At 30.7% G+C, this 23,197-nt stretch overlaps 2 protein-coding genes across 2 annotated transcripts; both read left to right on the plus strand.

The window, feature by feature from the left end:
* Window positions 1–25: 25 nt before the first annotated feature.
* LOC145752026 (A disintegrin and metalloproteinase with thrombospondin motifs 12-like) lies at window positions 26–20,910 on the plus strand. The gene is made up of 28 exons (XM_082568211.1): window positions 26–719; window positions 936–1,360; window positions 6,077–6,284; window positions 7,548–7,631; window positions 7,776–7,999; window positions 8,644–8,727; window positions 10,475–10,599; window positions 10,931–11,080; window positions 11,184–11,327; window positions 11,426–11,576; window positions 12,314–12,406; window positions 12,609–12,818; window positions 12,940–13,051; window positions 13,293–13,426; window positions 13,858–13,978; window positions 14,465–14,604; window positions 14,797–14,907; window positions 15,269–15,413; window positions 15,491–15,617; window positions 15,849–16,068; window positions 16,146–16,282; window positions 16,713–16,958; window positions 17,026–17,491; window positions 17,868–18,017; window positions 18,128–18,301; window positions 18,597–18,743; window positions 19,740–19,890; window positions 20,463–20,910. Exons 1-28 carry the CDS (start codon window positions 524–526, stop codon window positions 20,612–20,614), a joined length of 4,827 nt encoding a protein of 1,608 aa, XP_082424337.1. The 5' UTR covers window positions 26–523; the 3' UTR covers window positions 20,615–20,910.
* Window positions 20,911–21,238: 328 nt separating this feature from the next.
* LOC145753050 (uncharacterized) lies at window positions 21,239–22,821 on the plus strand. The gene is made up of 2 exons (XM_082569434.1): window positions 21,239–21,714; window positions 22,106–22,821. Exons 1-2 carry the CDS (start codon window positions 21,702–21,704, stop codon window positions 22,612–22,614), a joined length of 522 nt encoding a protein of 173 aa, XP_082425560.1. The 5' UTR covers window positions 21,239–21,701; the 3' UTR covers window positions 22,615–22,821.
* The last annotated feature ends 376 nt before the right edge of the window (window positions 22,822–23,197 follow it).

A 23,197-nucleotide genomic window follows, 5' to 3' on the forward strand; every position in this document is an offset into this window, starting at 1 on the left:
GCGCACTACCAGTCTGACAATCTACGCCTAGAAAACATTAAAGGCACGCTTATTTCTAATCGATAGCGTTTTAATAAGCTCAATACGAGATTATAGATGCTGGATTAACAGACTTGTAACCTGTAATGCTAAGAACGTAACTGAGACCGGCCTTAAGTTGCAATCTAAGGATTAGATCATGAGAGCTACCAATGAACGATAGTTTAACAAAAAGTGCCTTTGTAAAGAACGATTTTTAGGGAAAAGCGGAAATTGGTGGAATACATAGTAGCAATTTACTGTTTTTAGATGCTAGCCTTACCGGCGTGGCGGAGATAATAGCATAGCCACCTGGTTAAATACGTAACCAGACAAAACAGTAAAATTACTTCAAAAGGCTTTAAAAAGTGGTGGCTAATTCTTAATACCATAGGTATATACATATATACCTAAAGGATAATTTACCCAACGGAAAGTTATCAGGCCGAAAATCTTGGATATAAAATCGACAATTTTTGATATTTGATATAAGCTTCAAATTTCAATGTTGAAAAACTCAGACAGCCTGCGGTTTTTGCCGGGAATTCGGTCTCCTAAACTCGGCCGACGGCAATTACTGTTCGCGGTCTTGATTTTCTTCGGCGCACAGCTAACCTTTGCCCATTATTTAAACAACCAGGCTCAGATTTCTGATAACAAATTGGGAATAAAAGAAGCTTATAAGAGTTTAACTAACATAGGTAAGATATTAATAATTTTTATCTTCTAAGGTAAACTCTTGGAACAGTATTATTAAATTTTTACATAGTTTTAGCAAACATTTAGGGCAATAAACTGATATGAATGATTGTTTTCTAAAGTAAATATGTCATTAGTAATAACCTTGTGTACATTGTGTATTTTCAAGTTTACAATCTGTCTAGGGATGCAATAAATTACTTTTTTGTTTATTTTAGGCAAGAGGGAGAATATCAAAAATGCATTCAGTCGACTTGACAGCGATAAAGACATTACTAATTATGACGTCACGCACCCTATACGGGTTACCGCGGATGGCGAATTTCTGTCCAATAAACTGAAGTACGTGATTAATGACAATGAGAAACATGGGACAAGGACAAAAAGGGACATTATTGAGAATTCAAAGTTCATCTATTATAGCCTTAAGGTTGCTGGAAAATTATTGCATTTAAACTTAACGGAGAACACCAATCTACTGAAAAGTGATTTTTTAGTCGAAAGGCTAAGTCCTCAAGTTAAATCAGAAGCACCACCCACCCGGTCGTCAATCAAACCTGGTAGCCAATGGCGATGCCACTTTCGGGGTCATGTGACGGGTCACTCTGGGTCAAAAGTCGCGTTGTCCACTTGCGATGGTTTGGTAAGTGGGTTGATGTTTTGAGTTTTAAATTTCAAGTAATTTTTAATTAAATGTAAAAGTTAATTTTCCCACGCGTTTTTTTACTTTAATCTTGATTACTTGTCGCTAACAAATGACCAATGTCATTTCTCACACTCCGAAAAACCACAAAAATCTTAAAAATTCGTTCGTAATTTGTTGACAACACTGCGTTTTGTAACCTGAGATTTTTGCGCGCAAATTTTTGGTTTCAAGTTCAGGTTTTTAAAACTTTTAAGATAAATTTATACTCTCAGCCCCTGGAATTCCCCACCAAAAATTAATTAAATAAATGTTTACGTAGTTTTCATCACAATGGATAAGTGGTTGATCGTTTTTTCGCACACTTAGCTTAGCAATCTTGGTCTATATATATATTTGGAGGCCTAAGCGATGCGGTTATTTTTATCTAAAACCGCAGCCCTGAGTTTACACCTTCTTATACGGCGATTTAACAACTTCTAAAAAACATAAAATTATGAATTTTTGTGGTAATATTTTAAAGAATAAAAACACCAATTTTTTTGGTCGAAAACGAAATAGTCAAACAAATTTTAAAAAGTTGCTAAAAAGAGCCAATACATTTAATATATCAAATTCAAAAAGAGCCAATACATTTAATATATCAAATTCAGTATAATTTACACTAGGTTTATAATATTTATTGATATAACCTTACTTAAATCAATCCAATGTATTTTAAAATTAAAAAAAGTTGAAGTAGCCTTTTGTGCTATATAAAAATAGTCTTGTTTTAAAAAAATCTGCCTTTAAACTTTTGCACAAATATGCAGACGCTTTTGCTCAATTTTTTAAATTCTAAAGTCTAAAATTACTAATCTTAAGAAAGTTGACCTTCCTGTTTTTAGTCAAAACATAGTAAATGCATTAATGTAAAAGCCGAACTATAGGTTAGGTTTGTCTGCATTATCGCCTATATTGTATCATAACAATACAAGTTCAATATACTACCTATGCAGCTTATTTTAATATTTATGTAAACAGAAATATAAAATAAATCAGATTTGCAAAATCTGTGTTTAAAATATTCATTGATGTCGTATAATTTGTTTAGATTAGTTTAAGTTTAATCTCTTAAGGAATGCGTCAGATTTATATATTAGTAATATACACTTAAAATTATAATTAAAAAAGTTTTAGCAAATTTTAAAAATTTTTTTGAATTTAAAATTTTTTTCGTGTTAACATTTTTTGTTTCTATTTAAAATAGATTTTTACAATTTGTTTTATATTAATACACATGTACTACTAAGCGTTAACTTAGGCTTGTAATACATCATGTAATACACATTAGTGGAATCATTTACCTAGTATTTGGTATACCTACAAGTGCGAAACAAGCCTATTAGATCCGTGACCTTTTCGCGCGTATTTACAATGGAATATTCGCTCCACATTTTTACTCTTTAACATTTGCTTAATTTTATTATTCTACGTACTTTTACACCATTCCAAATATTTGCTTGCAAAATTTTTGTGGACGCCCTTCGTTTCGTGGCCGCGCGTTTTTGCGTAATAAACTTTTGGATGTTTAATATACTGGCAAAAAAAATTTGGATAAGGGTATTACAATATTGGTATGCCAATTTTTGACCTTTTAACCTGTTTGTAACGCCTAATTTTTTAAGTTTTTTGACTCATTTTGAGTACGTATTTTGCGCTATTATCCGAAGCTATAAATATCTTAAAAATGTAAAATCATTTAATTGTGGTTTAGTTATTACTCAAATATTTAATCTACTGAGTTTGAAATTCAAGTGGTGTTATGGTTGAAATAACGAAATTAATCATTTTTGCCTGAAATTCCAGCCTATTTATTAACCTACTCATTTTTATTTCAAGTACGATTTTATTTATTTTTCTAACGGTGCCAGCATTTCAAGATAGACAATAGGCTTTGATATGGGCCATTTAAACCGAGTCAAAACGACATTCAAATCTAACTTATTACCTTTAGCTATCAGCCTACACGTTAAAGCCTGCAAGCGGTTAAATAAGCCGTACTGCAAGTTGAAATATAATTTTAAGCGCTTAAAAAGATAGCGCATGCAGATAAAAGTTGATAATACTAATTGGCTAATTCAACACTCAATGATGTTATCTGAACCTACTTAACCAAATTAGATTACGCTAGGCTGAATTTTTTGGGTAATTATTATATTATTTAAATAGAAATTAAACCAATCAAAATTTTTTGGGTAAAATTGTGCATTTTTATTGCAACAATTTTAAGTATTTTGTTAAATTTAATTTTTTATGGATATTTTAAATTTAAAAAATATTGTTTAGAAATAAGTCTATTATTAAAATTAAAAAAAAAACATAGGATATAGGGTCAAATTGGCAACAAAAAACACAAAGTAATATGAACTTTATTCACAAATTGTCGAAAATCTTGTAAAGTGTAAAGGAAACCCAAAAATTGACTCATACTAAAGCATGTTAAAAGCATCATTCTGTAGCCTATAAGCATGTTTGATTGGACATTTAAAACACTAAGCTTTTAAATGCCAAAAATAGCAAACATTTTTGCATTCAAGAAACTAGCTCTCGTGTATACATATCAAAAGATTACAATCCATGTAGTGGTACGTCACGTGATTCACGGTCTAGTGACTTTTGGCTTTTGTTTGATGAAAACCATAAACTTCGTGTTGTTTACATAAGCGGTTTTAACTTTATTCCTAAAAAAATGTGGAATGTATACTCGAACGATCCAATACCTTACTTAAATATCTTTATAGGTTTATTGAATCTTTATTAAATTTTTGGATCAGTTGTAGTTTACGGTTCTCCAAAAATGACTAGGACCGTAAAAGTAATAAGATGTGTGAACTGTAAAAGTAACAAGAACAATATATCTTAACTTTCGCAATTATAAAATATTAAAAATCTGTTACAAAACATAAAGTTAGAGTATGTAAATATATAACTAAAAGAACCGTAAAAGTAACGAGAAATTTGGCGAGGACCGTAAAGGTAATAAGATTGTACAGAGTCCGCAAACTTTTACATAACCCAAGTTTTTACGTTTTATATAACTAATCCAATATTTCCATATTCCGTAGCGCACAAGCAAGTCTAGTCCAATTTTAAGCCACTGTGGAAGCCAGCTTATGGCTCGGCATTAAAGAAACTGCATGCTCCGATGGGAATATAAAATATGACGTCATGTTCACCGAGTTTTAATTCAATTGGAACTGGTTAAGTCGATTTAGATACTGGATTTCCATGTTGACTTGGCGGCGGTCGAAATTTTGAATGTCATCAGATAATAGAGTTTTTAATTGTTGTGTTATTAAATTGATTATCAAGCACTTTAAGTGTTGTAATTGTTTTAATTCAATTGCATAGGCCACCAACGTAGGATACCATTTTTGATTCAAATATAATTTAAAATTGCTATAGTTTCAGCGATTTTGAGATTGCCCAACCCATTCTTAACATACATTTTTGTATCGTATGCTTCAAGTCATATATTAGCGATATTTTTATATTCAAAAATTAATAAAGTTGGTGTCACTGAACACAAAAATAATTTTAACTTTAAATAATTTCACTTACTTTTTAAGTTTTTTAAAAAAAATTAAAATTAATTAAAAAAAAGAAAAGAGAAGCCCTGTTTGTAATGACGTAGAAAGTACTAGCTTGTATACATTCACTACGCTATTTGGTACTTTCTACGTCACACAAAAATATGGTAACCTGTTTTTATATGTAAATCATTCTCCAGTATTTTAAAAAAATTAATTGTAAGTGCCACAGACATTGTTTAAAAGTTCTAAGCCAGTTTGTAATTTATTGTCAATCATACTAACGCGATATATACATCACTTACGAAATTGCAAAACCCTGTAACATAACACTTTAAAATTAAAAAAACAATAAGGCAATAAATTTAGTTTTTAGTATTTTATTAACAAAAAAATTCCATAATTTTAAGGAATATATTTCAGGATAGTTTTGTATTCTATATTTACTCTATGACAAGATATGAATTAATTAACATGAGTATACATCAAAGAAAATACATTATTTAAACGTTATTAATGTTGCAATTTTAATCCATTAAGCATAGCATCGACGACAGATCGAGTTATTTTTAGTTTTATTTGATTTTAAATGTAGACATAACTGGCTTAGGCTTCGAAATATTTACCCTTTGTCTTGTTGGGTTAGGCTGCTATTTACAATCTTTGTCTAACATTTACCACAATTTATAAATTCTTTTTAATAATATTTAATCTGTTTAAACAACGTTATCTTAATGGTTTCAATATATATAGCAATATTTTTTTAAGAATTTTTTTTTGTAATTAAAAAAAATTATTTAAAAAAAATTTAAAACCGGCAGCATGGTGTAGTGGCCAGAAAGAACACTTGCTACACTACATGGTGTCTATGGTTCGATTCCCACTGCTCTCATGTTGTAGTGCCCTTAAGTAAGACGCTATAAACGGTATGAACTTTGCTAAGCCAGCACTAATCAGCAGACTATTATCGCGCAATTACAATCAATAATATTCCAAACTGTCAATGGCAACTCGAGACTGGGTTATGGTAACTGTTGTTACTCTACGTTTAAGTCGCGCTTTCGACCTTTCCACATTAAGGATAAATGAATATATAAAAAACAGTTTTTTTGTTTAGGATTTTTAAACAATATTTATTTCTTAGACTGGGTTGATTCGTTTAAATGACGGCGACTATTTGATCGAACCTCACCGAAACGATCTCAAAACCCAAGACAATGAGCAGATAAAACCGCACAAAATTTATAAACGTGACGTCAGTCGGAAAATAGTCTTAGATCAGCCGGACGACGAAACCACGAACAGCCGGCTGCCAGAAGTGGAAAATTCTTTGCGTGCCCGACAAAACGAAGGCAAGTTATTGTTATATATTGTTTAAATTTATCCTCAACGTAATGAGGTCAATTTTAAATACATCGTTGTTTTGAATATGGTTAGAACACTTGGCTTTACAACGCAGGGTCGTTGGTTCAATCCCTACTGCTTTCTTAAAATTGTGCCTTTAAGCAAGCGCTATAAATAATACAAACTTCTGTTAAAAAAACAATCGGCAGTTTAAATATATAAAATTTTAAATAATAACATTTAACATTGCTACAGACCACTATAAATGACTGGGTCGGGGTAAAAAATATTACTTTTTATTAAGTCGCGAAGTCAACCTTTCCACATTAAGAATAAAGGCAAAAAATTAGTTTCTGAAATTTCTTAATATTTATAACCTTGTAATAGTAGAAAACATAACTCCAATTTTCATTTTAAAAACTTAAAATTTTATTTAGCTTCAAAATCTTTCATAATTATTCTTTAAATTTGCACATGTAAAATTAACATAGTTGCTAGATATTGCATTACGTAACATTTAGTATGACTGCTAGCCTTTTCTATTATTCATCAATTTAAAACCTAAAATCTTAAACGAATAGGGGTTTAAAATTTCTTTAAAATGATAAAATTTTGCGTAGGATTTAATTAGGGTGGGTTTAAAGCTATTTAAATTGGGTTTCATATATTATACGGTTCACATGTAATTGACATGAAAAATAATCCATTTTTCGAGGGAATATGTTTTATTTTTTTAATAAGCTAGACTATAAGAATTACACATGTTTTTGTGTTTACTGATTATTGTTTGTATTAAAATGGTTGACTCAATTTCGGGTTACTGTTGTTTTTATTGATTTATTTATTCTCGATGTGGAAAGGTCGACTTCACGACCTAAACATAAAGTAACATCAGTTACCCCGACCCAGTCTCAGGTTGACTTTGGCAGTTTGGGATATATTTATTATAATTGCCCGATAATTAAGCTACTGATTAAGTGTTGGCTTGGCAGTAGTTTTTACCGTTTATAGCGCCTTAATCAAGGCCACTTTATTTAAACTTTAGAGTTTAAAAAAAAATTTCTGTAAGACGTTATATTTAATCTAACATATATAAAAATAAAATGGTACGTTATTTAAAATATTTAAACAAAGTTACTTCCAAAAATCAATATTTTGCAATTTTCTATAGACTTTATATTTTATAATAAACGTTTTTATAATTAGATTTACTTAGGGTAAATTGCGGTCAAAATGGGAAATTGTTAAATTACCGATCTCTATTTATATAGGTAATCGGATTGACGTTGGATTAAATAATAGGAAATTTAATAAGGAAAATAAACAAGAAGATCATTCTTTTTGCGGCGTAAAAGGTAAATAAAAAAATAATTTTATATTTTTTAATAAAAGTCAACTTTTTTTTTTAATTTAAATATTTGAAAAAAAAAACTTTTTAGTTAATTTAAAAAAATTTGAAAATTTTTTTTATTTTTTTTTGCATTTTTATATTTTTTTAGACACACGCCGTCGATATCGCAAAGAATTGGCGGGTAGAGCGCGATGGGAAAGCCGCCAACATCGCAAGAAGGACTCGGGGTCAAATTTCGACAGAAAACGGCGTTCTTTAAGCTTAGAACATTGGATCGAAATGCTTGTTGTAGTTGATAGAGAAATGGTGGAATATTATGAAAAATATTATAAGGGCGAAGTGGAAAAATATGTCCTCACTATTATTAACATGGTAAGTAAAAATATATCTGATTCGGGGTTACTGGGTTTAATTCCTGCTGCTTCCATACTATAGCGACCTTAAGTAAGTATCCACAAACTGTATAAACTTCTGCTGAGTGCAACTTTAGTTTGCATATTAATTATACTGCCTTTTTGGTTAATATTCTTTAAAATTGCTAAAGGCAACTTAAGACTGGGTCAGGGTAACCGATGTTACTCTATGTTTAAAATCGTCATATTTACATTAAGGATAAAAGTATATACAAATATTAAACCCTTTATTTAAAACTTAAAATAGCTAAAAACTCTTTAAGTAAAATTTGACTTTACGAATACTTGGCTTACTGCCAATAATTCTGTGTTACGGTCTGCAGGGTCTTAGGTTCGAGTCCCGCCAAAACCACATTAACCGACCTTACATCTAGTGTTAACAGATAGCTTACACACATAGCCACACCTTTTTCTTAATAAAAATTAAAAAACTAATATTAACAGATTATTACAAATATTTGTTTGCAAAATTTTTTAAGTTTAAGAAAGTTAAAATATGTAATTTGTTACCAATTTAGTTTTTGTAATTATTTATTTTTTTTAAATTATTTTTATTTTAACAATATTATTTAAGTTTATGAAATATTCTATTTTTATATATAGGTTTATGAATTATTCCACGATGTGTCTATAGGAAATTCTCTTCATGTTAAACTAACAAGATTAATAATACTGGAAGGGGAGGAGGTAAGGTTATTTAATTTAATAAAAAATTATCAATTTTTAGATTATTTTATTGTTAAAAATTTTTTTTTTAACTGGTGGTACTGGGAATCGAACCATTGACCCTTAGGTTAAAAATGCGTAATTTTAGTTAGCTAAAAATTTAATGCGTAAAAACTAAATTATTTTCTATTTTTTAATTAATTTTTTTAATTTTATATTTCTACCACCACTGGGAATCGAACATAAGACCAACGGGCCCCAAATCCTTAGATCTTTATATACATAACGAGAGTTTAAAACACATTACAAAAAATAGTTTTTAACTAGAGCATTATCTTATCAAGTATTTTATAAAATTCAGTCAGTTCTAATCTACAGGTTTTCCTATATCTTTATGCGTTTTCCGGCTTAATGGTCTTTACCTAATGTACTTAACTTTATAATGCCCAAAATTTTATTTTGATTTATGTCTTTAAATCTATAAAAAAATTAAGTTTATTTTTATTTGTATGTGTTGTACGTTATATAGCTATTAAGATGAATGAGTTGATTTCTTGGGTGGGCTATTGTATAATTTCTTATCTATAAGTATTTTATTATTATTTATAGGTTTTTGGCAAGGTTGTTTATATAAATAACTATCGTAAGTAATTTTAATGTAAAAAATTGTGGTAAAGTGGCATAAACTTTTTAACATTAATAAAGTATTTTAGGAAATAAATTACTAATAAATTAATTTTTTTATAATATATATCATGTTTTGTAAAATTGAATCAAAATTTAAATAAAATTGTTTTAAAATAAATATTTTTCTAGGTTTTAAAACGCAAAGTTTAAATTTAAGTTTTAAAAAGATACCTATTACATAGAAATTAAATCTAAATTTTTCAATATTAAAGAAAAAATCTATTTCAAAACGCTATCGTTTAAGCTATAGTTAAACCTTCAGTCTAGTCTGTGGTTTAACCAAAATTTTAAACCAACTTTTGTGGCGAACACTTGCTATAAAACCCGGGCAGGTACAAACTTGAAAATTACTCAGTTTTATTCTTTTAAAATACTTGAAACTCAAGACTTATTAGCGGTTAGGTTAATAGAACAATTAGTAGCACATGGCTGCACATACAAAAGCTCTTGGTATGTGTATTGGTAAATTTTATAAAATTTTGAACTTTTGTTTTATTTTGGTAATAATAATAGATACTTATACGCGAGAAAATTTTATCTTTTTTGTTTACTTAATATCGTTATTTGGCAAGACGATATTATACTAGTTTTTAATTTTTTGCTGGTTTGAGTTTTATTATTTCCATTTTATGTCTTTTTACGATTTTTCCACGAAGATTAAACTTTATTACGGTTTCCTTTTTTGCTTATCAAAAATTTTATCAGTTCTCTATTAAATGTTTCTCTTTAGGTTAAGTTATTTACGTTTGCTTATTTTAAACTTGATATTCAAAATTTAATCTTATTACCTTAATTATGGGGTAAATATCATTATTCCAAATTAGGCTAATTAATATACTGTTGCGATATGTTGCCAATGCGTTTTTAAACTTTCTTTATAAGCCTAAATAAATAAAATTGGTTAGCGCACTACTCTAGTATTGCTTCATGATTTTAAAAAAAATCATTTATAGCCATAATATTTTGGGTTCGAGCCGCACCAATGCCACACTGTTTTCCTTTGAGCCCGGCGTTTACAGATAGCTTAAAAACACGTCAAAAAAAATTTATATTTTTTTTATTTATAATATTATTTTTTTAGCCTGGTTTAAAAATAACACAACATGCTGAAAAAACCTTGGACAGCTTCTGTAGATGGGCAAAAAGAATGAACCCAAAAAGCGACCACGATGCTAATCATCATGACGTTGCAGTATTAATAACTAGGTAATAGCTAATTTGTTTAATTCAATTTTTTATATTTATTTATCTTTGATGTGGGAAGGTCGACTTCACGGTCTAAATTTTTTATTTTTTATTTTTTTTTTTTTCAGAGCTTAAATCAATTTGCTTTGAAGTAATTTGGTATTAAATATTAATGAAAAATTCGTGGAATACATATCAAGTAGACTAGACAATATTCATAATTTATAAGGGGGCTTTTGGCTAAATTAATTAAAAATAAATTTAATTTATTACTTATAATATTTAAAGAAAAAAATGTAATTTAATAATTTAGAAAAAAAAAAAATTTTTAAATTAAAATTTTTTTTTTTAGACAAAATATTTGCAGTAATTCGAACAAGAGTTGTGAAACATTGGGGCTTGCCCATGTGGCAGGAATGTGCCAGTCGCACAGGAGTTGTAACGTGAATCAGGACACCGGCTTGTCACTGGCCTTCACCGTGGCTCATGAGCTCGGTCACAAGTCAGTCACTCACCCTGTTTTTTTAGAACAAAATATTTTTTAAATTAAAAAAAAATTTTAATTAAGAAAAAAATTTTAAGTAAAAATTTTTTTTTTTTTTAAGTTTTGCCATGCATCATGACGGTCAACTAAACAGTTGTGAACCCAACGAAAAATCCCCTAACGTGATGGCGCCCCACCTTACCTCAAACAATTTACCCATGCGCTGGAGTTCGTGCAGCAGAAGATATATAACAAGATTTTTAGAGTAAAAAAAAATTAAAAAAAAATTTTTATCGAAAATTAATTTTAGCAAAAATCTGAAAAATTAAATTTTTTTTATTTTTAAATTTTTTTTAATTTTAGTCGGAACTGGGGGCATTGTTTAATGGATAAGCCGTCACTAGACCGCCCCAAATTCAACAAAACTTTAGAACTACCTGGTATCTTATATAACGCTGATCACCAATGTAGATTAATGTTTGGGCCAAAATCTAGACACTGTAAGGGGATAGACGTAAGTTTTTAAATTCTTTTTTTTTTAATTTTATTTTTTAATTTTTTTTTGGTATACTCAAGGTATTTTTTAAAATATTTTTAATCATTAGCTAGTTACTATTATATTACTTCTCGTAATATGGTCACAACAAAAATTTGCTTGTAGTTATTTAGTAGCGCATTTTTAGTGTAGTATACTGGTTATGGCATCCGATTACGATCCAAAAGGTTTCAGGTTCGAGCCGCACCAATGCCACACTATTTGCCCTCAAGTACGGTGTTTAGGGATAGCTCAGACACGTTCCAAACCGCACATTTTTACCTGATAAAAATATCAAATACCTTTCTCTTTTAGGGAATTTTGAAAAATTTGGCGCTATATTTTTTTAAATATTTTGTTATACTTAAGGTATTTTTTGAAATATTTTTAATTATTTGGCTTACTATTAAAATGTTTATCGTAATAGGTTAACAACAGAAATTTGCTTATAGTATAATTTATTGGCGAAGTCTGGTAGTGTGGTATACCGGTCATGGCATTGAGTTACGAGCCGAAAGGTTTCGGGTTCAAGCCGCTTCAATGCCACATTATTTTCATTATTAAAGGTTTCGGGTTCAAGCCGCTTCAATGCCACATTATGCATAACGGTTACAGATAGCTCACAACAGCACACTCTTACTAATACTAATTTTTTTTAAGAAGCTATGAAATAAATAGTTTTTTTTATTTAATAATTTTTAAATTGTTTATTACAGAACATTTGTAATCGTTTATGGTGCCTTAGTGGTGGAACTTGTAGGTCTAGATTACATTCAGCAGTAGAGGGAACCAAGTGTGGAAATGGAAAAGTAATTTAATTAAAATGTATTGTTTTATTAAATTTTTCTTAATTTAAGAAGGACGATTTTACTGCCTAAATATAGGGTAACTTTTGTTACCATAACCCAGTCTTACGTTGATTGGTTAAAAATGGATAGTTTTTATTATATAATATTGACATAATTTACAAAAAAATTTTGAATTTTTTTTATTTTTTTGAATTTTTTTCAGCGGTGTTTTGGGGGTGCTTGCACTACCGCTGGGCGTCGCCCTACTGCTGTAGACGGTTCCTGGGGCTCCTGGAGTAAGTGGAGTACCTGCTCCCGCACCTGTGGGGTCGGGGTCACAAATTCGGCCCGGTTCTGTGACCACCCGCCCCCTAAAAATGGGGGTAAATACTGTCTGGGTGAAAGAAGAAGATATAAAACCTGCAATAAATGGGTATTTTTTTTAAATAGGGGTAAAATACTGGGGTTTATGCTGTTTGGGTGACTCAAAAAGGAGACAACATTTTTTTCAAATAAATTTAAAAAATTTTATAAATTTTTTTTTTTTTTTTTAGGTTTGTCCTCAAACGAACAGTTCAATGACATTTAGAGCGGAACAATGTGCTGCATTTAATAAAATTCCTTACAGAAATAAAACATATACTTGGTACCCTGTTAACAGCCAAGGTAATCATTTCTAACTTTTAAAAAAAATGTAATATTCAATCATTTTTTTAAAGTAATTTTTATTTTTTTTAATTCCTTAAAAATATTTTATTTTTTCTTTATTTATTTAGTTTTTTTTTAATTTTTTTTTGACAATTTTATGGAATTTTTTTAATATACAAATATATATTTATCCTTTTTTCCTTTTTTTAAATTTTCAATTACGAATTTAAAATAGATTTTAATAATTTACGTTATTTAGTTTACCCGTGCGAGCTACATTGTTATACGAAAGAGGGGAAGACCCCATTTGCGGACAGGTTGTCGGACAAAGTCGTCGATGGAACGAAATGTTTTTCTCTTTCTAACGATATTTGTGTTGACGGAATTTGCAAGGTATTTAAATATTGTTTTAAAATTTTAAAGGGCTTTAAATCTTAACTAGATTTTAAATGTTGGTCTTTAATTTTTTAAAATAATGTAAAGATCTTGTGAACTTTACGGTTCTCAAATTAACTGGGTTCGTTTCCCACTGCTCTTATGCTGTAGCGCTCTTGAGTTAAGCACTATAAATGGGTATAAACTCCTGCTATGCGAGCACTTAAGCAGCAGTTTATAGTAAGCGGGCAACTAGAATCTATATATAATCAATAATATTCTAAAAAAGACAACTCGAATCTGGGTTGGGGTAACTGATATTACTCTATGTTTAGGTCGTGAAGTCGACCTCACACCTATCTCATTACTTTTATGGTCCTAATTGTTTTTAGAGGACCGTAAACTACAATTGATTCAAAAAAATTGATCAGAAAATTAAATTTTTTTAGAGGTTGGGTTGCGATCTTCAAATAGATTCCCCTGCAAGGAATGATATTTGTGGTAAATGTAGAGGTGATGGCACTGGATGCACGAAAGTCGACGAGATGTTTAAAATAAAACAGGGGGACGGTAAACAAAAAATTTAGCTCTCAAATATCTTTATTTATTTTTGTTATTGGTACAGAACAAAAAATGGCAACGGAAATTCATAGTTTTAAACATACCAAAATTTTTACGTTTTTAATTGACGTTTTTAAATGAAATTACGTTTTTAAATATACTAAAACTTAGTCAAAAAAGCTTACAGTGTCTTGTAGTGATTAGAGAACATACGACTTTATTATAAATGGTCCTGGGTTCGATTCCAATTGCCTCCATGGTACGGTGTCTTTGGCAAAGGGGCTAAAAATGGTATAAACTTCTGCTAAGCTAACACCTAATTAGCAGCAGCTCAATTATTGGGCAATTATAATCTATAATATCCCAAACTGCTAAAGGTAACTCGAGACTTGGTTGGGGCAACTGATGTTACTCTATGTTTAGATAAAGTCGACCCTCCCATATCGAGGATAAAAAAATACAAAAAATACTAATCTAACCTTTTTAAATTTTTAGAATACGTAAAAGTAGGTTTATTGCCAATGGGTGCTAGTTCAATCCAAATATGGGAAGAAAAATCTTCAAAAAATTTTCTGGCTCTTCGAAGCTCGAAAAATGAAAGTGTTTATTATTTAAATGGGGGCTATATGATACAAGTATGTAAAAATCAATTAATGCTATACTGTTTTATCTGAAATTTCACGTCACATTTTTTATACCATACATTTTAAGTTCAATTCCTGCTACAAGCATTATTTAAAAAAAATTTTTTTAACTTTTTTTCAATTTGTTTATTTAATTTCTAATTTTAATTTTTTTAACAAAAATTTTTTTTTATTTATTTTCAGTGGGACACCAGATTTAATTTGGCTGGTAGTTCCTTCACCTATCATAGAGTTAATGGTACATTAGATAACATAACTGCTGATGGACCAATTACCCATGATATTGAAGTTATGGTAAATTATTTCATTTTTTCTAAATTTTAGTTAAAGCGTTTTTTTTTTAAAAAAACTAGAGGTTTTGGGTTTGATTCCAGCTGCTTTCATGCTGTATTAATATTCGAATAGAGCTTCAATAACAGTATTTTATTTTTAAAAAAATTAAGGTTGATGAACATATATGCATTTATAAGACCAGTAAATTTCAATCTGTCAAAAACTATTAAAAATTGAATCCTGAGTAAAAATAATTACTTTACTATCAAACTGTAAAGTAAGCCTTCTAATATATAAAATAAAAAAAATAAAAAATAAATTTGTCGACACTGGGAATCGAACCGATGACGGTAAGTCTTCAATTTTTTTTTGAATTTTTTAGCTTTTGTTTGTTGAGAAAAATCCTGGTATTCATATAACATATGTGATGCCGCATAACGTTACCGCTATATTCGCTGAGAAAGAAAAACCGAAATTTAAATGGATATTGCAAGAGTGGAGTGCTTGTTCTAGAACGTGTGGAATAGGTAAGCTCTAAAAAACAATTTTTGAAAACAAAAATGAAATTAAAAAAAAAAAAAAAATTTTATATTAATTTTTTTAGGGGTCCAAAAATCAGTTGCGATTTGTAAAGAGGAAAAAGATGGTTTGGTAGAAGAGGATTTTTGTGAAAAGGATTTAAGGCCCGATGACCAAACCAGGATATGTAATCAACCCGAATGCCCGCCTGAGTAAGAAAATTTAAAATTTAGAAAAAATTTTATTATAAAAATATTTGTTTATTTAAAAATATATAATTGTGTATAAAAATGCGACTATTATTGGCAATGGTGCGAATCAAACTCAAAACCTTTCGGCCTAAATTTAAATATAATAATTATTATATCATACTACTTTTATAAAACAAAATTTAAAAAAATATATTTTAAATTCAAATTAACCAATAATTTTCCATCCGCTAGATGGCAGAAAGGAGCATGGCAGCCATGCTCTGTCACGTGTGGTGGAGGGATAGGTCGACAACGGCGTAGTGTGATGTGTGTACGAAGTATAAGTGCTGATGAAGATATCGCCCTAAACCAAACAGAATGTATCGATCTTATGAAACCCAAAAGGTCACGTGCTTGCCCCGCTGCTATACAAATTCCATGCCCCACATGGAGACCGGGTCAATGGGGCGACGTAAGGGATTTTATTTTAGTTTTTTTTTTTTTTTTTTTTAACTTTTTTCCAAATTTTTAAAAATAAATATTTTTTAGTGTTCAACGAGATGCGGTGGTGGCATTCGAGAACGTTCAATTCAGTGCGTCACATATGCGATTAATGACGTCATAGAGGTCGAAGGAACCGATCTTTTGGATGGCAACGGCACGGCAGGGTCTCATGACATTTCTAGGTTCGAAACTTAATAAAATATTTTAAAAAAATTTTTATTTATTTTTAAGTTTTAAATTTTTTTTTATAATGTTATTTAATTTTTTTATTTTTTTTTCAACACACCACACAACGTTGTGGGTTTAATCCCTACTGCTTTCATGCTTTAGCACCCTTGAGTAAGGCGCTATCAATGATGTAAATTCTGCTGAGCCAGCACTTGATCAGTTTAATGAGCAATTATAATCTATATAATATCCCAATCTTCCAAAGACAATTTGAGACTGGGTTGGAGTAACTGTTGTTACTCTATGTTCAGGTTGCGCATTCGACCTTCCTACATCGAGGATAAAGATGTATACAAAAAAATGTTTTTATAAGATACGTTTTTTTAAATTTTTTCTTAGATTTTTTAATTTGTGTTTTTAAACTTTTTATAAATTTATTTTTAGATTTAGTTCTTTATTAAGAAACGGTCATTTTATCCCTGATTTACTAAACGACAATTTTTTCGACGAATACGAATCAGAATATATTGATATCGAACCATTGGAAGCTTTTACTATAGTCGAACGTAGGGATGAAAGGAACCTTCTAGAAAATAACCCTTATGACGTAGAGGATGACGAAGAGTGTGACGTCACAAAGAAGCCTGGTGACACGAAGAAATGTAACACTCAACCGTGTTGGAATTTTAGGTTTGTAAATAAAAATATTTTTAATTTTTTTTTTTTAAATATTTTTAAAATTTAAAAAAAATTAAAGATCCAATGAAGTAGATGAAGATCTTCTGGATGTTGATCTTCCGCTGGATCCCCTCCTCACTATCACGTCACTTGATCTCAACAATAACCAACCTGGTGACGTCATCAACAAAATCAACCCGAACTCTTCGAAAAAAGGTCCAGAGTTGCCAAACAATTTTAATTCGGAAAACGAATTAAATTCAGAAAATTTTGACGACAACTTATTTGACATAGAACCAGAATTGGAACACAATACTAACAATAATAGTTATAGTAATATAAACTATGACGATGACAAAACAATAGAAAAAATCGATATAACGACAACGACAGTTCAATATCAATCACCTAACACTACAACTGAATATTATGACGTAACAACGACAAGTTCTATGATAGATATAACACCAGATACAACTACAATTTCGAGTACAACAATCCAAACAACTTTAGAGCCGCAGTGGATAACTGGGGTATGGGGGCAGGTTTGTTCGTTTGCTTTGACTTTATTTTCAAACAATTGGTAGGGGTCAAAATCTTACTCATTTGGGTCAAAACCTTGGGTCAGCCCAGGATACATTGGGGGCCAAATCTTTCACCTTTTAGTGTTAAAACCCATCTAAGGTGGCGTCAAAACTCCAATAAATTGGGGTTGAACATACAACAGTTGGGGTCTAACCTCTTACAAGTTGTTCTTAAAATTAAAATCCATTGGGGTTAAACTCCGAGTTAGCTGGGGACAAACCCTTAATTCATTGGGGTCAGACCCCGACCTCAAAAATAAATTTACTGATCATTTAACTCTGACTTAAATTTGTTTTATAATGTTACGTATTTTAAACATTTATTTTATTATTTTAGTGTTCAACCACTTGCGGTGTTGGTGCCAAAACTCGGAATGTAAAATGTAGCGCCGGTCCCGACTCGTGCCTAAATTTAATAAAACCTGCACCGGTACAACGTTGTAATATTAAACCTTGTGCTGGATGGAGATACGGTGCCTGGACTAAGGTAGGGCTCCCGTTTTAAGGTTGTGACGTTTTAGCACGTTAAGCACGATGTTGTTGGATCGATCCCCACTGCTTCCAAAATTAAAATATTATTTTTTTATTGTTTTTTAGTGTTCAAAGCAATGTGGTAACGGTGTTAAGCATAGAAAAGTTCAATGTAGAGATACTAGAACAGACCAACTGCTGAGACCTTATCATTGCAATTCTAAACCAAGACTACCACAGAGAAATACAACTTGTAATTTGCGACAATGCTTAAGATGGAAGACCTCAAGATGGAGCACGGTAAGTACTCTTACATAATAACTAAAGGCAAAAGGTATCAATACACTACGTAAGGTCATTGGTTTGATTCTCGTTGAGTGTATTTCGCAGGGTTTTTAAGTAAGGCGTTTTAGACAGTCCCTAAAACGGATGTCATATTGTGATGTGTTTTCGAGCTATCTGTAAACGCCGGGCTTAAGAGCGAATAGTGTGGCATTGGTGCGGCTTGAACTCAAAACCTTTTGGCTCGTAGTCCGCTGCCAGGACCGATATACCACACTACCGGACTAATGTTTTTATTTTTTAACGTTTCTAGTGTAACGTAACATGCGGTCGTGGCATACAACGGCGCAGGACAGCTTGTGCCAGAGACGGAATGTGCGATGTCGCCAAACGACCAAAAAAGTCGAAGCCCTGCTCATTTAAAGCTTGCGTGGAATGGAGGACTTCGTCTTGGGACACGGTACTTAAATTATTTTTAACACGTTAACTGCTGTAATGGCTGTAGGGGGCTTTTAAACAACATACACAACGTAGCATAACGTTAGTGACTTGTAAAAAAACAACGGTACGTTGTGAAGATCGTTAGAGCTGCCTATGAATGTTAAATTAAATAAAAACTGCCCTGTAGTTTTGGCTGGGGCTGTATATGTTGTAAAACCACGAAAATTAACCTCATTCAATGTCGATGGTAAATGTATTGTAGCTTTAATATTAATATCATCATATTTTTGCTAATCATCATCCATAATTTGCCTTAACTTTACACCAATTTGCCTCTCTGTCTCTATATAAAGACTGTGCTAGCAGTGTTGATATGCAAATCATTGCCTTTAATTTGCTTTAAAACTACTACCTAAAATTTGTAGCTTCGCTGCTCATGGTATATAATTGTGCCAAACATTAATTAATTTAGCATGGTTATCTAAATGCTGTAATTGTTAATGATCACCAGTGTTGTTATTGCAAATAAATCAAATTAATAGCATTTGTGTTCTGGCTTCAGCATGTCGCTTTAAAAAAATCACGATAAATTAAAATATATTTTTTGATTTCACTTTTAGATTCTGTAAAATTAATTTGCATTTAAGGTTTAAAGAAATATCTTTTTGTAAAATAGATATTTTATCAAAAAGATCAATCTGTTAGATTTACCTACATTTAGTTTAATATATTAACGTAAAAATTAAAACTTTTTAAATGCTTTGGTAATATAACAAAAATACAAAATTTCATAAAAATAAAAAAAAATTTGCTATAAAAATATTAATAAATCGAGAACAATCGTGGCCATAGTAACAGATGAACAACTAGAACGCTTTGTCCTAACCTAGCCTTAAAGCGCTTTTTCTAATGTTTTTAAATCAAAACCGTACTAGGTCTGCAGCTGTTACTTAATTAATATTTGCCTAAAGAACCTGTCTACACATAGTTTTTACATGTTAAATTTCAACTACAGTGTTCTGTAAACTGCGGTAGTGGAATAAAGCACAGGGCTGTGAACTGTTTTGAAACCGAATCTGGCAAACCAAGTACTCACTGCAACCTTAATATCAAACCAATATCAATTCATAAATGCAATAGAGGGCCTTGTAGAGCTACTGATTATGGTAAGTTAGTTTGGTAAATCTAAGACTTTTTATTTTAGTAATTTCATGTAGTTTTAAAATTACATTTAGGCAATGTGTGTTTATTTCAATTTGCATTGCTGCATATTCAGCTAAGGCTCATTTTTTACACTATAGCATGTTTACTACGCTTAATTGGTGACAAATAAGCTTTTTTTAATATTTTCAATTTTGATGAGGGAAAGTCGACTGCACAACCTAAACATAAATTAACATCAGTTACCCCGCCCAGTCTGGGGTTGCCTTAGGCAGTTTAAAATATATATTATAATTGCCCACTCATCATAAGCTGCTGATTAAGTATTGGCCCAGCAGGAGTTTATAGCGCCTTACTAATGGGCAATAAACCATGAGAGCAGTGGGGATTAAACCCATGAATGACCTCATGTAGCTTGTATTATTTGGGGCATATTGGGCAAACATAAATATATAGACCACATGATATAGACTAGATAAACTACAATAAAGCGTTTAATATCGTTAAATGTACAAGTAAATGATATTTTTCGTATGTTCTAGTAGACCTAGCTCATTTTTAATTAATTTACATTTAGACTTTACGTCCTGTACTGGCGACAATCTAAGGACTTCGTTTTGTAAGGTCCTGCGCGCTTACGGCAAATGCGTTTTGCCATCGCTTGCTATTCAGTGCTGCAGCACTTGCAAAACCTTTACCAACGTACGAAGGAAAGAAAAGGATTCATAACTTAATATAACTAGCTCTATGAAAAAAAATATTTAAGTATTTTAATTGTAACATCCAATGTACTGTGTACTATTGTAACTCTTAACTAGTATCGCCATTTCAGCATATGCATTTCGTTATGTCATCAGCATAATTATTAGTTCCTTTATATATTTATTTATTGGGTTTAGGTTTAATTGTTGTAAAAAGAAATTACGTTTCCGAAATTACTAACGCCAACTTCAAATTTACGCACTGCTTCTTTTAGTGTCAACTGCTAATCTTACATATTTGTTGAATAAATTGCATTATTATAAGCATAACCTACTTGGATATAGAATATTCGTGTTTTTTTATTCAATTTTTGATCCAGTTTTCGTTAAGGTTCTTTTGGCTGTCTGAAAATGTTTTACATATTAAGTACATGGGTTTGTTTAGCAAGTGACGTCATGATTTGGTTGAACAGTTTTACCTGTTTTTGATTCAGCGGCTTTACTAAGCCCGCGCTCATGCCTGAAACTCAGTTTACAAAAACCAGTTTTAGATAACGGAAAGTTTAAGGCGGCCTAAATAGAAAAGCAAATATCACATTTAATTAAGGTATGTACTAGTATAAACTTAATAGTTATGCCAGCATTATAAAGTATTGGTATCCATGATGAATAAGCAAAAATTATTGGAAAACTAGCAATACATATTTTGCCTTTCAGTTGTGCTATTATTTACCTAGCGTAAAGATAAGAAAAAATAAAACCATTTCTTCAACTTTTACATGACAAAGATAATAGAGACACAATAGTGCGTTAACAAAAGAAATATTTCATGAATAGAAATTTAGTCTGCCATGCTACGTAAAAGGATTATAACGCAAAAAGTCAGTAGGCCTATTTTTGACTTGTAACTTTTAGTTTCTAATAGTTTCATGCACAAAAACAGTAAAATAAGTTGGCTAAGTTTAGTAAAATGCCGGACTGTATGTAGTAAAGTCTTAAAATATACCTGCAATATTGTTATTTACTATTTTAAAGGAATTTAAAAATAAAATATAATTTTGTTTTTGAAATATGAAACGGGTAATTTTGGAATATCTTTATTGGTTGAACAAATAATGACTGATTCAGGTAAGCCCAGTCTTTTACCAATAGATTTGATATATTTATACCTTCTATAATATGCGCTCTTTATTCTACTTATAGTTAGCCTTTGGCATATTCTTGCAAAATATTCTATATTTCAAATGTTTTAATAAATTTAATTCGGTAATACGTTAATTGAAGTAACAGTAGTTATAGCACTTCCGCAGGGCCTCACTCTTTTTATAATAAAGTAATACTGCTGTTGTATTGTTTTTAAGTAATAGGGTTACCTGCTAAACGTAATTACTGCCTAAAAAACGACCAATTGTCTATTTTAAAAAAATGAAAAAGGCATATAAAGACTGTCTTCCCACAGGCTTTAAATTTAACATGTAAAAATAAACATGTAAAATATAAAACATGGTTAACTTTTTAGATAACAGATCTTATTGGCGAACAAAATTTAACCAGTTACGAAAATGTTCATGTATTAAAGTCGACTGCAAGGAAAGTAAGCGTCTCTGGTTTCATTTTTTGACAACTTTTGGAATTGGCGCTGGTCTTATAATAGCAGGGTCAATAACCGACACCGAAATTCGTTACGGGCTGTTCATACCGGGCGGCATACTTCTGTCATATTCCCTGTTTGTGATATGCTACATAAGCAACCAGTCAAGCTGTACGCTAACCTCTTCAACAATAACCCCACAAACTACAACAAGATCTAGGCGAAACTCGGCTTTTTATTGGACTTATGCTGAGATTTCAGAAGCTTGGCAACGCCATCGCGCTACTGCACCGCCAGACGAAGACATTCCTCCAGATTATGACGTGATAAATACAATATCGCGCGGCGTCATGCCAAAGCCACCAGAATATTATAAAATAGAAGGCCATAGCGACACGCCACCACCTGCGTATATTAATGCAGTGGAAAGTGTCTAAACTTTATTTCTTTTTTACCTTACGCACCCTTTACACTTTTTTGGTAAAAAAGTTTAGATTTCTATTATTAAAAATTGTCATATATTATTATTTTTATTTCACTTAATTCATTCATGTTGAACACTGTAAAATGTTATTTTTAAATCGTGTTTTTTTTATTTTTGCTTTTTTATAGAGGACAAACATTAAAAAAAATAAAACAGCTACATTTAACAAAAAATATTATAATTACGGCGCCAAAAAGGTAAACATTAACACGTTTTTATAACTAGACAGAAATAGAGTTAATTAAGTATTTATATTGGATTTAACAAGGTAATGTTCTCAAAAAAGCATAGTATTAGTTAAAAGTTGGTTTTAGTGTATTTATAGTAAGTTAAATTACAGAAACTGTACAATCGGTAGGTTTTTGAAAGAACTACCAACCTATGATTTTAAAATTAATTTTCTACAGATTAATTTATCCTTGATGTAGATAGGTCGACTTTACGGCCTAAACATAGAGTGACATCAGTTACCCTGACCCAGTCTCGAGTTGCTTTTGGCAGTTTGAGATATTATTGAATTAAATTGCCCGATAATT

This window comes from Corella eumyota, chromosome 5 (genome assembly GCF_963082875.1).
Source record: "Corella eumyota chromosome 5, kaCorEumy4.1, whole genome shotgun sequence".
Classification (NCBI taxonomy): domain Eukaryota; kingdom Metazoa; phylum Chordata; class Ascidiacea; order Phlebobranchia; family Corellidae; genus Corella; species Corella eumyota.